The 16,304-nt window shown below is 37.2% G+C and overlaps 1 protein-coding gene across 2 annotated transcripts in view; it reads right to left on the bottom strand.

Moving 5' to 3' along the window:
- LOC109397277 (spastin-like) overlaps positions 1 to 16,304 on the bottom strand; it is a 39,003-nt gene that overhangs the window by 15,337 nt on the left and 7,362 nt on the right. Inside the window, exons 2-4 of one of the 2 annotated variants that reach the window (XM_062846048.1) lie at positions 6,970 to 7,254; positions 1,268 to 1,512; positions 124 to 988 (exon numbers count right to left, since the gene is read on the bottom strand). In XM_062846048.1, coding sequence (XP_062702032.1) covers positions 124 to 988; positions 1,268 to 1,512; positions 6,970 to 7,254 — 1,395 coding nt within the window. The remainder of the gene's footprint in view (positions 1 to 123; positions 989 to 1,267; positions 1,513 to 6,969; positions 7,255 to 16,304) is intronic. The other variant, XM_062846049.1, reaches the window with a different exon arrangement.

The following is a 16,304-nucleotide window of genomic DNA, read 5'->3' as shown; positions in this document are numbered from 1 at the left end:
TGATCGGTTTTATTAGTGATCGAGTTATTGATTCTAGACCATGCATTTTTTTATATTTTTTACCCCTCTCCAGAAACAAATTTGATATCTTCTAAGAAGAATCTTCCATATTCTTTGGCTTACCTCGAATTGGTTCCAATGCAGCGTCCTTCGCAAGCGCTGTCAAGTCTGACCCGGAATACCCTTCCGTTAGTATTGCTAAACGCTTCATGTCGGCATCGCTCAATGGACTTCCTTGCTTTTCCAGTAGTTTTCTGAGTAACAGCTCTCTCGTGCTTAAATCCGGTAGGGTAACATACACTCGTTTTGGAAACCGTCGCAGAGCAGCTTCGTCTAGTTCTTGTGGGCGATTCGTTGCTGCCATTACAACTATTTTGTCAGATTCCGAGTTTGCCGGAAGGCCGTCAAATTGGACTAGAAATTCGGTCTTCAGACGCCGAGTGGCCTCATGCTCTCCACTACTGCGTTCGGAAAGCAGTGAATCCACTTCATCGATGAAGATGATAGACGGTTGCATTTCCCTTGCCACCGCAAATAAAGCTCGGACTAATTTCTCACCATCACCTACATATTTACTGGTCAACGTAGCAGCGGATATGCTGAAAAAGGTGGCGGAACACTCGGTGGCCACAGCTCTTGCAAGCAATGTTTTTCCGTTACCCGGAGGGCCAAAAAGCAATAAGCCTTTCGCAGGTGTTCGTAAACCGGTAAAAAGTTCTGGTCGTACAGATGGTAGAATCACCATTTCTTGAAGTGCTTGTTTAGCGACTTCTTGTCCAGCAATGTCTTGCCATTCTACTCTAGCACCACCTTCGACAATTTCATCCATTATAATTTGCACCAGTTTGGGTTCAACTCCTTTCACATTTATTTGCTGTTGTTGGGTGGATGGATTATTAGAAGGCGTTCTCGAACGAGGTGGCGTGTCCTTGCCTCCGCTTCGACCGTAGCCATTACTAGGTTTCCTTACTGGCGAATTACCAGGAATCTAAAACAAAAATAAACTTCATGTTCAATCATCACATGATAAATTATCTCATAGGTGCGCATTACCAAACATGGAACTAGTTTTAAGAAGAATTTTGTATGTACAGGAAAAATATTCTTAGGCGCACGTCACTTTGCCATATTATGGCAGTATAAGACATGGGTAAGATTGTAATGCCACGGAGCGGATTAAAACGATTAAACCCGTTTAAAGTGGGAGGTAATGACAATGTATAATAATAAATGCAGCAATCATAAACACCCTCAATGCGAAACTTACGGAAAATTGTCGTCGAATAGCGGGTGGTGTTGCTGCTGGTTTTGGCACAATTTTCGGCATACCACCTGCGGTGGTTCCACCGGAAGAGCCGTTTCCTCCCATGATGCCACCGTTTACGGTGCCTCCGCTAGTACCAGTCGGGGTGGTTCTTGTGCCGCCCATACTGCGAGGTAGAGTTTGAGATTTGTTCATCACCCCGAGATTGCCCGGACGTTTGTAACCAACTGTTAATTTCCTTCCGGAAGCTAGAAAGAGAAATCAAATTAACACATGAGACATACGGGAAATTGTAAAGGTGTTGCCCAGAATCTGTCCTTTGATTGGGGAAAGTAGATAGATAATTTGATAATATTTGATTGTTTAACGTAGGCTTTGGCGTAGTTAAATGCTTTCTGGTTGTTATTCACTGTTATTTGAACTGTTGACGACACTGCACAATGGTCCGAGGACCAACATTAAGTGGAAAAAATTAATAACTCAAAAACCATCCAAGATAGAGTCTTCATGTCTTCTAGACATTTGCTCGTGAGTCCAAGCCACGTTATATGCAAAAGTGTCCTAAACGCCAAATCTTTTTTTTTATTTTTTTTATTTTTTTTTTTTTTTTTTTTTTTTTTTTTTTTACTAGTTCATTTATTTAGGGCTCAATCGCGTTTAACGCTTTGCGGAGCCAAAACTCATTTTTGTATTTTATGTACAAATATAATTCTTATTCAACATAGTTAGTACGGGACGGAGCCAGGATACTCGTGGCAGCTCGAGATTAGTGGGTCACATATGCTTTTAGGATGGGCGTGGTAAGGACTGGGGGTAAGGGTTCTCTGACGCTCATCCGGAAGGTATAACGTAATGGCGTGTTCGTTGTCTTCATAGTGGTTCAGCACCAGATTGTAGCGGGCTTTTCATCTGCCGGATGGCCAGGAACAACACAAAGACGAAAACAGAGAGAAAAAAAAACTGGGGGAGAAAACACAAGAGAATTAAACCTTTATACAAGACAAACGAAGAAAGTCGTAAATGCATAGCATATAAGTGACATCGCGAGTGCCCAACACATCTCTCACAAGAACAAAGGGTTGTCTACCTCGGGCCTCAAGGGTATCCAAAAGTAGTGCTCTGGAGGCGTCATTATCCGGGCATTGCCAAACTACGTGGTCGATGTCATCATAACCGGAACCGCACTTAGTACAAACATTGCTCAACGCGAGGTTAATCCTGTGTAAATGCGCATCTAGCGAGTAATGGTTGGACATAAGCCTTGACATTACGCGAATGAAATTTCGATTTACATCCAAACCATGCCACCACGCTCGCAAGGAAACATTAGGAATAATGGAATGTAACCACCGTCCCAGCTGGCCATCTCGCCAATCATTTTGCCAACTTTGAAGAGAACTCTGGCGAACAAAATGGAAAAATTCATCATGTGAAATTCTTCTATCATAGATCTCACCTTCCTGTGCGCCCACCTTTGCGAGAGCGTCCGCTTTCTCATTGCCATAAATTGAGCAATGTGAGGGGACCCATACAAAGGTAATCTTGTATGATCTTTCGACCAGTGCACCCATCTGCTTCCTTATTTTTGTAAGAAAGTAAGATGGATGTTTTACAGGTTTCATCGACCGGAGTGCCTCAATAGAACTAAGGCTATCCGAGAAGATGAAGAAATGGTCTACGGGCATGTTGGAAATCATCCCCAAAGCGAAGTTGATTGCTGCCAGCTCAGCAACATAAACCGAGCAAGGTTCCTGAAGTTTGCGGAAGGCGGTGGAATTTTCATTGAAAACACCGAAACCAGTGGATCCATTTATGCGAGATCCATCAGTGAAGAATCTCTTATAGGAATTGACATGTTGGTACTTTTCGTTAAAAATGCGAGGAATAGATATACATCGAAGTTGATCTGGAATTCCATGAATAGCTTGTTTCATTGACAGATCGTATTTAACAGAGGAACTGTCATTGGTGAAGTGTACACGAGGTGGATTAAAACCTGGGAGGCTTATGTCAGATGACATGTAGAAATGATAGATTCTCATAAATTTTGACTGAGTATTCAGAGTGAGCATTTCTTCGAAGTTTTCTATCACAAGTGTGTTGCTCACTCCACACTTGATAAGTAACCTTAGCGAGAGCTCCCAGAAGCGGTTCTGGAGAGGTTTCACCCCTGCCAGGACCTCTAGGCTCGCATTATGCGTTGAGTGCATGCACCCGAGGGCAATACGCAGACAACGATATTGAATTCGTTCCAACTTTAATAGGTGGCAGTTTGCTGCTGAGTGGAAACAGAAAGAGCCATACTCGAGAACCGAGAGAATAGTCGTTTTGTAAAGTTTTATGAGGTCGGCGTCAAAACGAAGTTAGCCGGTGCAAGCGCCGAGACGGAGGCACTTCGAGTGAAGGGATGGGTTCGGGACCGACGCACAATGGTCCGAGGACCAACATTAAGTGGAAAAAATTAATAACTCAAAAACCATCCAAGATAGAGTCTTCATGTCTTCTAGACATTTTCTCGTGAGTCCAAGCCGCGTTATATGCAAAAGTGTCCTAAACGCCAAATCTTAAAATACTTCATATTTCAGCACCTAACTTTTTTATTTCAAAAGATATCGAAATAAAATGTTCTGCAAAGTTGAAGAAGGTAAAAACCCCGACAACTTTCTCGAAGAGCAGTTTTTTCTATCTCTTCAATCTGAGGAGATATAACTTATTGAAGAACTAAAAAGTCCGAAATCGGTTTTTTTGTCATATGTCAAAAACTATCATTTTTTCAAGCCTACTATGTTCAGAGCAATTGTACAAAATACACATTTCGTCAGAAGACATCAAAGCTGTACGATGTTTCTATCAAAAGATATAAGTATTTTTGTACTTTTTTAAGCCAATTTTTCTAGCGTAACATTTGAAAAAGGCGCAAGTGAATCTTTAATTTTCTTCCACCACCGGATCTAGTATGACAAAAACTGCATTTTAACAAATTTTGGAGAGGGTGTTTTTTTGTTTTGCGTTTTAAATGTGATTTGACTATGACCGTATTTTAGGCATCAAATTCACGAAAAATGACATCCATAATGTCCGAGTTCAACATCTACTCGTGTTTCAAGATCACTTATCTTATGTCGAATTCGTTTATTCCCGACGGTGCACTGCACCGGTGTAGCAATTGACACCGGAAAAACGAACGGTTTCGGTGCAATTTGTTGACAGCTTATGATGGTATTAGTAAGAGCGCGTGAGAGCGTCAATGAAAACAATAAAGGATATCAAAAATAAACATTATCAATGTTTTCATGATTTCCGTGATGAACTAAATTATTTTTATTTATTTTTAGTTTTTACTTTCTATATCCAATTTAACAATTTTAAAAGTTTTCAGTAATCCACTTGTACATGATAAACTTGTAATAATAAATGTTACTTGAAAATTGTTATAACATGTGTTAACACTCCTACATTATTTATCTTCTTCAAATTCTCGTTCCTTTTTAAAATTTAACAATTTCCGTTGCCTAATAAAAAAGAATGCTAACATACAATTGTAAACGATCTACGTGCACAAATTTAGCACAAAAAATGTTAAAGGCAGTCAAATAGAAAACGTTTAGCTACAACGTTTAAAGAAAAATATATAAATGCTTTTTAGAACATAACGTTATTGAAACGCAACTCATATTAAAAACGCTTTAACCATCCTTTAGTGTCATTTTTTTGACTTTCAATGTAATTCAAAACTTCAATATTTTTTGTAAGAAAAAACATAGAATTTACGGTTTTTGAAACTGTTGCTTCAGTAATATTTCAGTCCAATTTGAATGAATAGATTTTTAATCAAAAAAAAAATAGTAATGGGAAAAATAAACGTTGAATCAACTCTTTGAAATTTCATGTTACCGATAAAATTTTGAAGATTCCCCAGAAGTTGATTGAAAGACGTGATAATATCGATCAAGTTTAAATAATTTTTAAACGCTCAGATCTGCTGTTAAATAAATATCAAAGAAAACTGTTTATGTACCTAATGCCGAAGAGAAAATCATCATTCCTACCAAAACAAAACCACGATACAAGTTCAGCGATATGCATGTATTGGTAAAACTAGCTTTGTATCTGCTACACCGCGATCAAACTGGGTGTAGCATTTTCTTGCACCGGTGCCAATCGGGTGTCAAAACAGAACAGTACCTGCGAATAAACGAACGGTTTCGGTGCAAGTTTGCTACACCCGGTGGCAAAGCGGTGCAGGCGGTGCAAATAAACGAATTCGACATTAAACATTCGAGTAGCGATGAACCCAATGTTGTCTTTTTTGTTTTGTTTTGTTCCTTTGTGTAAGTGAGCAAAAATATAAAACAAATTCCCTATAGTTTTTCGATTTCTTAATTCATCAGATATATGCATCTGGTGATCGTATGCAAATTTTAAATTGAATTGTGGACCGTCCAGTTTTATATGTTTGACATATATTATGAAAGGCCTTTGATCCTAGGATAGGATGCGACACGTAGTCAGTCAATTTGAGACCAATTTGCTGTCAAACGGAGACCAGTCGCTGATTGGTCGAAATTGATATCCGTTTGCTGCGATCATATCGCTTTGTTGTTGGCTTGGCCGTGTTGCTAGTTTGTAGGTTTAGCATTTGATACCAATATTTAAAATCATTGTATTTTTTATTCAAGCTTTATCGCCTCAAATATGTCAGCATTCAAAAGCAAATCAACCTAATGTGACTCCCATGGCTTGACACCGGTTAAAACCATTGCAATGGTTTGGTATTTTAAGATTTGGCGTTTAGGACACTTTTGCATATAACGCGGCTTGGACTCACGAGCAAATGTCTAGAAGACATGAAGACTCTATCTTGGATGGTTTTTGAGTTATTAATTTTTTCCACTTAATTTCCTCATTTTTTTGGTTTTTGATTTTTTATTAAATAACGAAGCAATATTTTTAAAATCGGTTTTCGTGCACATGTAGAGTATGGCTCAGGGTATCTTCTGTTTTTTTTACGCGGTAAAAACGTTTTTCGTTTTTGCAGAAACCATTTTTAAGTGAAATTTTGTTCAAAAATGGTTTCTGCAAAAACGAAAACATTTTCTACCGCGTAAAAAATTCAGAAGGTACCCTGATCTATACTCTTCATGTGCACGAAAACCGTTTTTGAAAATATTGCTTCGGTATTTAATAAAAAATCAAAAACCAAAAAGTGAGGATTTGCTTCCAGTTTCGCCTTAATGTTGGTCCTCGGACCATTGTGCACTGCTGTTGAAAGCGAATTTAAAGGCAGTTTAATGATATTGAATCGGTCGATAATTCATGCCATATTTCAAGGGATAATGTCATATTCCACATACACAGAATAGTTTGAGAGAACGGTTTCACGATTCCAGTGACACAAATAGAAATAATATCAACCAACGAATTCTTTACTGTCACCTATCTTGACTAAAAATCAATTAAATTCAAGGAAAATCTATTTTTCTCGTTCAAACTCATTTTTTGAAATAATACTGTTTTGAGTTTTTGTTTTATCATATTGGTCCATTGTCATTTGGTGTAACAAAAAAGATATGTAAAACATGTACATAATTTATCATTATTAATTCAAATAAAATTTACTTGTGCCTTACCTATTACGTTGCTCTGATCTTCCTGAATTCTGAGCTTCTGGATTGTTGCTTTAAGGAGAAATATAGATATCTTACCGTCTGAATCAGCCGACGCGTTTTTGTGATTCGTTGTAGTAGATGCAACACCGCTGTTTAGCATCATTGGACGATTTTCTTGTAGTCGCACTCGTGGTCTGCTAACGGCCGATGGAACTTTGAATTGTGCACGATTATGGTGTGTTTCTGGGTTTTGATTGGTGATGGGTTTGGCCGTATGATTATGACTTTTAGGATGAGGGTTCACACTTATCGTAAACGTGTTGGACCTTTCCAATTTATGTGTTTCGGCAATTTCAAGTTTTTTAGCTTCTAGCATGCACTCTACGATAAAATAAAGCAAACAAAAAGAAAACAAATAATTAAAACGATGTATTGCTAAAAAATAATAAAACTATGCAAAAATACCAAATATGGAGCAAATACAAACAAATGAAGACTAATAAATTGTGAACCTGTTGATGTTGATCGCTCCTTAACTTCAGTCCCAGACCTCATTTCCAAGTACGAATAATAACACCAAGATGCAATGCCTATGACTCGAACGACAAAAATGACTTGCATTTGGAAACCCAGTACGTTCAACCGCAGAATCTTCAACTTCGTCGGGAGAACTCGCATACTCGTTTATGTACTGACGGATCGCGGATTCTATAAGCAGCGCTGCAGCAGGCTTTTTGGTCACGATTCAAGACCTGAAAAGTGACCTGACTGAGAGAAAATTATCGGCCTCATTGAACAGTACGGGGCATTTTCGGGCAGGGTACAATGGTGTCTTGCTCGACACCATCTAAATCGTCACTGGAGTGAGACAAGGATGTCACTACTATCACAGCTACAGTTTCTCACTGTAACCGATGAGATCCTGGTAGGTGCAATTGATCTTGAGCCAAATCGTGGGTTGCTGTGGCAGCCCATTACCATGGAGCACCTAAATGACTTCGAACTGGCTGATGACGCTCGCTTAGCTCAACGGCGCTCTTTCGCTTTTCGACGGCAGGTTTTACTATCAACGTTAAGGTGAATATATGACGAAGCCACACCTCGATTTTTCAAAAGCACAAATCTGAAGAACCGAATGTCGGTTTGAGCTGAAAAGTTGATCGATTGGTTACCCGCTGGTGGTGACCAATCGATCAACTTTTCAGCTCAAACCGACATTCGGTTCTTCAGATTTGTGCTCTTGAAAATTCGAGGTGTGGCTTCGTTATATATTCACCTTAAAAAGACCGAATCCTTGGATGTGAACACAGTCAATCCTTCCAGCTTTACGGTAGCTGCGCAAGTGGTGGAGGATTTTTAAAAACTTCTAATATCTAATCAAATCAAGAAGGCGAGGGCTACTTTTGCGAGTTTCAGAAATACATGAGTGACCCGATTTTGTCAGTGACCCTTTTCGGAACACATGTTATGCTCTCCTCAAGAACCTAAACAGTTTTTCAATCTTTTTACCCCTCTCTGTTCTGCAGTATAGCTGTAGTTTGATGATAAATACAAATGAATTGGTTAAAGTTGAACCGTGAGATAACTAAAGCGAAAAGTTTATCGCAATTTGGGGCTGACAAAATCGGGTCCTTACTGTATTTTAAAAGCAATCAGATTAGTCAGCGCACCAAAATCCGAATTTTCAACTCAACTCTGTGCTACTGTAAGCCAGTGAAGCCTGGTGTGTATCAGTGGACAACACTCAACGGCTACAGGCCTTCATTAATATAGATGCTTGCGGTATATAATTCGTGCATGTGCATGGTGGCCTCACAATTGGCTTCTTCAGCGTTGTTGATATGATCCCATATTCTAAACCTGCATGCCAAACTGAGCCGAATTCCAAATTTTCATTAATTTTGGTGCCCGGGAACCTATTTAAAATCAATTTTAAGTTTGTATGGGAGCGATTTGACGAATCACCCCTCGCCGCATTTTGTACTGTGCGCAACTGTGAAGCAGTTGCCCAGTAGGGCAGTTTAGACTTCGAACATGTTAAGAGCGATCGCACATGTATGAAGCCATAGGGTCAAAGTTATATTGAATTTTTCAGATTTCAATGATGAATGTTGCCGAAGACCGCAACTTGTTTCATGGACTTCATGGAACTAGGACCAGTGATGGGATTACTCTCATCATGAAGCAATTCGCGAGTGTAAAGCCAACACAAGGCTTACTCACGATTCCGAGAGTAAACAGTGTGTGAGTTTATTCGCACCCACCTGCTTCGTGAGTAAGAAGCAAAACAAAAAACAGAAACACTCATGAGTTTTTATTCGTGAAGAACTAGTGGAGGTGCGGGAAGTGCATTTTATTGTGGTTATAATGATTCATTGTTCCTGAAAAGCAGCACTGCCAGTCGTTAAAATGTGTTTTTCGTCAAAATGCAAAAAAAAACTCACGAAGCTTCGCGAATCACATGCGAGTGCTTGCCAGCTCACGAATAAAAAAGTGCGAGTATTCTCGGGCCCCTGTTGTTCACGAGTATGTGTGTTTTGGTTTGTGTCTGCTCAGCTGCAATCTTCATCATTTTCCATCTCTGACTAGGACATGGCTGAGGAGTTCAAACGACTTTCGATGGGTGGCTCTAACCTTCCTCCCTTTTAAAACAGACGAGCGTGTAGATTTTTTTTTCTGTTCGGGTGAGCCACTGCGACCGGTATTTACAGAAGATAGACAAAATTATCGGGGCAGGCAAAATTTGCACCGTTCAAAAATGCTCAATCAGTCGTAACTTTTATCGGTGTGCCGCGACCTATCTTATCGATATTATCGATATCGGTTTGTCTAATTATCGATATCGAAACGATATCGGTTTCCAATTATCGATATCGGATCCGATATCCGATAATGCATAAAATATGAAATTTATTTTTATATGCAGTATTTATTTACATTTGATGGTCTCAGTTATTAGTTTTCATTTTTAAAAATCAAAATATTAATATTATGGTAATTTATTAAGCTTTCCCGGAATCAGACGCACATAAGGAACTGAAGCGGCAATTCTGCAATTCTAGTTAGTATTTTTTCCTGTTGTTGGAGTTTGATGCAACAGCGGAAAGTCACGATTTTTATATTCTTAATACTGGAAACTGTTGCTAGACAGATTTTTTAAGCCCTCCCCCAGCCTTTATGAATCATTAAATTTGAGCAATACAATTATTCCTAAATATGTCGTCAAACTGTTTGCTTCGTAAGAACTCAGACCTTTGAGTATCGCCATGCAATAACATAAACTCACACAACAAAATGGTCGAAATTTAAGTCGCGGATCCCGGAATAAACAGGATCCGTAGGCTGTTGTATGATCTTCTGAAACGTCATTCGATTTCGTGGATCAGTACTACTTGAAGGTTATTTCCTGTTGATGTATACATCTATGTAGTTGATTTTATAGCACTATTGAGTTGTCCTATATCGCGCAGGAAATATCGTCGATATCGGTTTTCAAATTATCGGACATCGTATCGATAAAATGGAGCCGATAATTATCGATAATATCGGATTTATCGATATCGGCACACCACTAAACTTTCGGAAAGTGCATCCAATATTTTCACTATAAGTTGATCAACTAGTTCTGTATCAGTGGTCCAAATTTGGAAAAGATCGGGCTATTTTGCACCAATGAAGGTTCTAGAAAAAGGTACCGTAAAACGAGATATCTTTGATATTGCGGGTAACTTTGATACTGCGACAGGCATTGTATAGTTTATCTTATAACTAAAGGGATGGCCAAAATGTTTGGGATAGGCAACTTTTTTTTTCTCACACAAAAAGTCATGCTATAACTTTTCATTGAGTGCATCAAAAAATCTCAAATTTTGACTGTTTGTCAACCTATTATATGTGCATCATTGGGTCAACCTATTATATGGGCATCATTTGGGCTCGATTGATTAATCTTTCGCGAAGTTAGAACCGTTCGGGTAAAACACTATTTTTTAGACAACTCATTTTTGAGCTGTCATATCTCGGAAACCAGTCAACCGAATTGAATGAATTTTTTAGCATTTATCAACAATATATTGATACTTAATACAACGATATAAAACTTTGCGAAAAATTATTCAATCGAGCCCAAATTTGTACCAATGATGCACATGTAACAATTTGACAAACAGTCAAAATTTGAGATTTTTTGATGCACTCTATGAAAAGTTATAGTATGTTGAATTTTTTTGTGGGAGAAAAAAAGTTTCCTATCCCAAACATTTTGGACACCCCCTGTATGATTCCTTCAATCAGTTAAGAAAAAGTCAAACGTAGATCAAAACCTTGATCAAAACTATACATATGAAAGTCCATCTTAAACGTATTTTCATTAAAAGCGATTTTACATTAAATATTTTGGGCAAAAAATAAAATTGTTGATATTTTTGTCAATAGTTAACCCCTTCAAACAAACTGTTGTTACGATTTCGTTTCATTTATATTTTCAATAAATGGTCTCTTATTCTCGGTAGATCCATCATAGTAGATTCCAAATCTGGCCTCGAATCTCTTAACGAAAAGTGATTTTACGAACTGGAAACAAATTTTGTAAATTGGGTGATAAATCACCATACACCGATAAACGCCTAAGAGTATACAATAGACTGCACAGATCGAGAAAATAGTGTAAATTTCTGTGACATATAATTCAAATAATTGGAGCGTGGGATTTCACAGAAGTTTACATGACATGTCATGTGAATCTCAAGAAACTTCCATTCTATGTCATGTAAACCATCATACGTGGAAGTTTACATGAATAAATTGAAGTTTACATGACGTGTAATTATCATTATTTTTATCTGTGTGGGTCAACAAAGTCGATTTTTTGGAACAAACCTTTTTCAATCCCAAAACAACTGTGCAAAATTTGAGAGCGATTGGTTGCGTCCCCGTAAAGCCTGCGCACTTCAGAATCAGTACACTTCCAACCAGCTGCAGTTCAAAAACGGTATCGCTTGGAAAAAAGTGTTGTAAGAAGCAATTGAAGTCTATCTATTGTAGTTTGTAGAAAAAAAAAATTTGCTGTTTTTATTTTTTTTTGGATGAACTATTGATCTGAATTCATAAATAGTGCCTGTTTTTTCTGCACAAATTGAACAAAAACCAATCATCGTCAGATTCAAGATTTGTGTAGGAATTTAAAATTGCCAAATCCACCAATTACCGTGTGCGCACCTAACTTTGCGCAGGTCCAAACTTTGCGCATTCTTGTAAAATATCGAAAAAAATAACTAAATGTCATCATTTTCGTCAGTTTAATCATAGCACTAGCATTGTGTAAACATAAACATTATTTGACGAAAATACAATTGCCATAAAATCTTTGTTTATGTTGAATAATAAACAAAAAATACACAAAAACGTCAAAATTTGCCTCGCCTTAACACGGTTGCCAAGAAGTAACTCTACTAAAAATCAACATTTTCCTCGATAAAACTGTGCAACGATGACTAATTTTGCAGTTAATTGACAAAAAAGGTGATATTCTAGTAATATCAATCACAGTTCGTAATATTTTTTTTTAATTTAATTAGTAAATAGTGGTGCGCAATGTTTGGAACCATTATTTGCACTGTGTTCCTAATTTTTGCACACTTTCAGTAAATGCATGTTGAACGTGAATACATGACTTATGTACCATTTAAATATTATGTAACACTAGTACTGACAATTTCAGGGCTGCCTCTCCACCGTGTAGCAGATTTTGTATACAAATTAGAAGAAAATTGTATGAACCGTAACACTACGGTAGGCACTCTCCGTCTGTCTACAATGTAACGTGATTTGTGAACAGTCCTTTATTTGACTTTTCCAGTGGTCAATGTTAGGGACGATTCAAATATGACGTCCACCATTTTTTAGAATTTTAGAACCCCCTCCTTCCCCCGGCCACCCCATCACGCTTCATAGTATAGGTACCTAATACATGGCATATCACACTTTTTCATACAAAACTCAACCCCAACCCCCTCCACCCCAAAAAAGGACGTCATATTTAATTGACCCCTTATTGTTCCTATCCGTAACTATCACTTCATTTATCAGGAAGCTTTTACATTTGATCTCTAGCCACTGGAAAACCCCTCATGAAGTTTGCATTGTTCACACGTTAGCTGCCTAGTACGAACCGCCAGACGAATTCAAGAACTGCCGGAGGCCTCCGTCCCCTGCCTCGTAGGACAAAGTATTTCAACAAAGATCAGGGCACACTACCTGAGTACCTTTAGTTTAATGGGAAAACATTAAATAATAGTATTTTTGATGACTTTCTTAGGAAAATCATAGCATGCGCAAAGTTAGGCACACCATGCGCAAAGTTAGGAACAATCGAAGGTTTTGTGCGCAAAGTTAGGAACAAGGCAATGAAATTGTTTTTCTATATTAAGTATTTTTTGGTTAATATTATATTTTTTTTATATTACAGACTCAAAGAAGGATCATTAGTCTATCGTATGAGCATGTTGTTCATGGTATATTTTGTTTGTTTATATTTTTTATAACGATTAGAATTTTGTTTTTTCTTAACTGCGCAAAGTTTGGTGCATACACGGTACGCAGTATAGAATCGTTTAAGGTCTTATGATTGTTAATGTTACAATTAAGCATAGTTGTCCCATGTTAATAGGGATTCCCATAGATTTCAATTTTGATTGATCTGCGAAAATCGTTAACAGTGTGCAGTCAGAATGGACCAAATGTTTGAAGTCAAGAGAATTGAATAAATATGTTTTGGATGAAATCCAATATATTTTGATTGGTCTTTAGCAAACGTAATATGTTTTCAAATTGGATAATTCCTCAACGCATTATTTTAAATCCATTTTATTCGGTTAACAATCATATTTAACAGATCGCCGTGTTGAAGCATATTGCGGCATTGTGCATGCAGACAGAGTGAACCATGTGTCTATTAGAAAAACAAATTGAAATTACCTCTTCTTCGTAATCCTATCTATATCAACATATGCTTGTTGTTGAGAAGTTTATTTTACCAGTTATTTGAGAATTGTACTTGGCTCACTTTGACTGAAAGAATATTTGAAAAACGCCAGTCCTGTGAATAAGTTATCATGAATTGTGTAACTACAACATTCCAAAAACTTACCGAATTACCAAAACACTTTCAAAATTTGTTTGGCGTAACATGTTCTAGTCAAGAGTTTTTAAATATGATTTAAATATGTTTTTTTTGATGACTACCATTTATGTGATATCTTACTGTTGTACTTGGTCCACCTGACTGAACATAAAAATTGAAAATTCAGTGAAAAACCTCTCTGACTTAGCGTCGACCAAGTATAGCTAGACTATAGTTTAATGGCATTAGTTTCATGGTTTTGGACAATAAAAAATCAACCTCTGAGTAAAATGCAAAAAAATATTAAATTCCAAACAAATTTCAATCGCAATGCGGAATACGGGGACACAATAAATCGCGTCTTGCACAGTTGTTTTGAATGCTAATATAGATTGAAAAAGCTTTGTTCCGAGTTGATATGATCATATTTTAATTTTACCTATACAACGTTGACTCACTCTAGTATGCAATTGTAATTTCATGTAGGGTCTTGTCCCATTTGGGCAGGTGTACCTATTTTGGGCACTTGCCGCTATAACTAAGTCAATTTCAAACCGATCGATTTGAATTTTTGTATAGAGTTAGGTACTGTACGTGCCTTACGCTATACAAAAATTCAAATCAATCGGTTTGAAAATGACTTAGTTATTGCAGCAAGTGCCAAAAATAGCTACACCTGCTTAAATGGTACAAGAAGCTACCGTGTGCGCACCTAACTTTGCGCAGGTCCAAACTTTGCGCATTCGTGTAAAATAACGAAACAAATAACTAAATGTCAACATATTTATCAGTTTAATCATTGCACTAGCATTGTGTAAACATAAACATTATTTGACAAATATTTAATTGCCATAAAATCTTTGTTTATGTTGAATAATAAACAAAAAATACACAAAAATGTCAAAATTTGCCTCGCCTAAACACGATTGCCAAGAAGTAACTCTACTAAAAATCAACATTTTCTTCGATAAAACTGTGCAACGATGATTAATTTTGCAGTTAATTGACAAAAAAGGTGATATTCTAGTAATATCAATCACAGTTCGTAATAAATTTTTCAATTTAATTAGTAAATAGTGGTGCGCAATGTTTGGAACCATTATTTGCACTGTGTTCCTAATTTTTGCGCACTTTCAGTAAATGCATGTTGAACGTGAATACATGACATATAAACCATTCAAATATTATGTAACACCAGTACTGAAAATTTCAGGCCTGCCTCTCAACCATGTATGTAGCAGATTTTGTATAGAAATTAGTAGAAAATTGTATGAACCGTAGCACTACGGCACTCCACATCTGCCTCCAATGAGACGTGGTTTGTGAACAGTCGTTCATTTGAATTTTCCGGCGGTCAATGTTAGGGACGATTCAAATATGACGTCCACCATTTTTTTAGATTTTTAGAACCCCCTCTTCCCTTTGGCCACCCCGTCACGCTTCATAGTATATCTAATACATGGCATATCACACTTTTTCAGACAAGCCCAGCTCCCTCCCCCCAAAGATTGACGTAATATTTAAATGACCCCTTATTGATCCCATCCGTAACGGTAACTTCGTTTATCAGGAAGCTTTGACCTTTGATCTTTAGCCACAGGAAACAACCCCTCATGCAGTTTGGATTGTTCACATGGTAGGTGCCTAGTACGAACCGCAGACGAAATTAAGAACTCCAGAGGCCTCCGTTCCCCCTCCCTCGTAGGACAAAGTATTTCAACAAAGATCAGTTAAGAGCACACTACCTGATCTGAATAACTTTAGTTTAATGGGCAAATATTAAATAATAGCATTTTTGATTACTTTTTTGAGCAATTCATAGCATGCGCAAAGTTAGGCACACTATGCGCAAAGTTAGGAACAATCGAAGATTTTGTGCGCAAAGTTAGGAACAAGGCAATGAAATAGTTTTTCTATTTTAAATATTTTTTGGTTAATATTATGATTTTTTTTATATTGCAGACTCAAAGATGGATCATTAGTCTATCGTATGAGCATGTTGTTCATGATATATTTTGTTTGTTTATATTTTTTATAACGACTAGAAATTTGATTTTTCTTAACTGCGCAAAGTTTGGTACATACACGGTAGTTAAATAAGTTTTGTTCAAAATTTGTTTATAAAACATTCAAAAACAACCTAAAAAAAGATAACTCACTATAAATAGCAAAAAACCCATATTTTGATATAAACATTCAATCTAATATATTCCAAAAGCCTTCTTTCATCTTGTCCTTACTCCTAAGATTTGAATCTGTGAATAATTTTTGAAGATTTGATGTGTTTTTCAGGGCATTATCAAAGTTACCC

The sequence above is a fragment of the Aedes albopictus genome, chromosome 1 (genome assembly GCF_035046485.1).
Source record: "Aedes albopictus strain Foshan chromosome 1, AalbF5, whole genome shotgun sequence".
Classification (NCBI taxonomy): Eukaryota; Metazoa; Arthropoda; class Insecta; order Diptera; family Culicidae; genus Aedes; species Aedes albopictus.
Note: the sequence above shows the minus strand (reverse complement) of the source record. Positions and strands in the feature narration are given on the sequence as shown.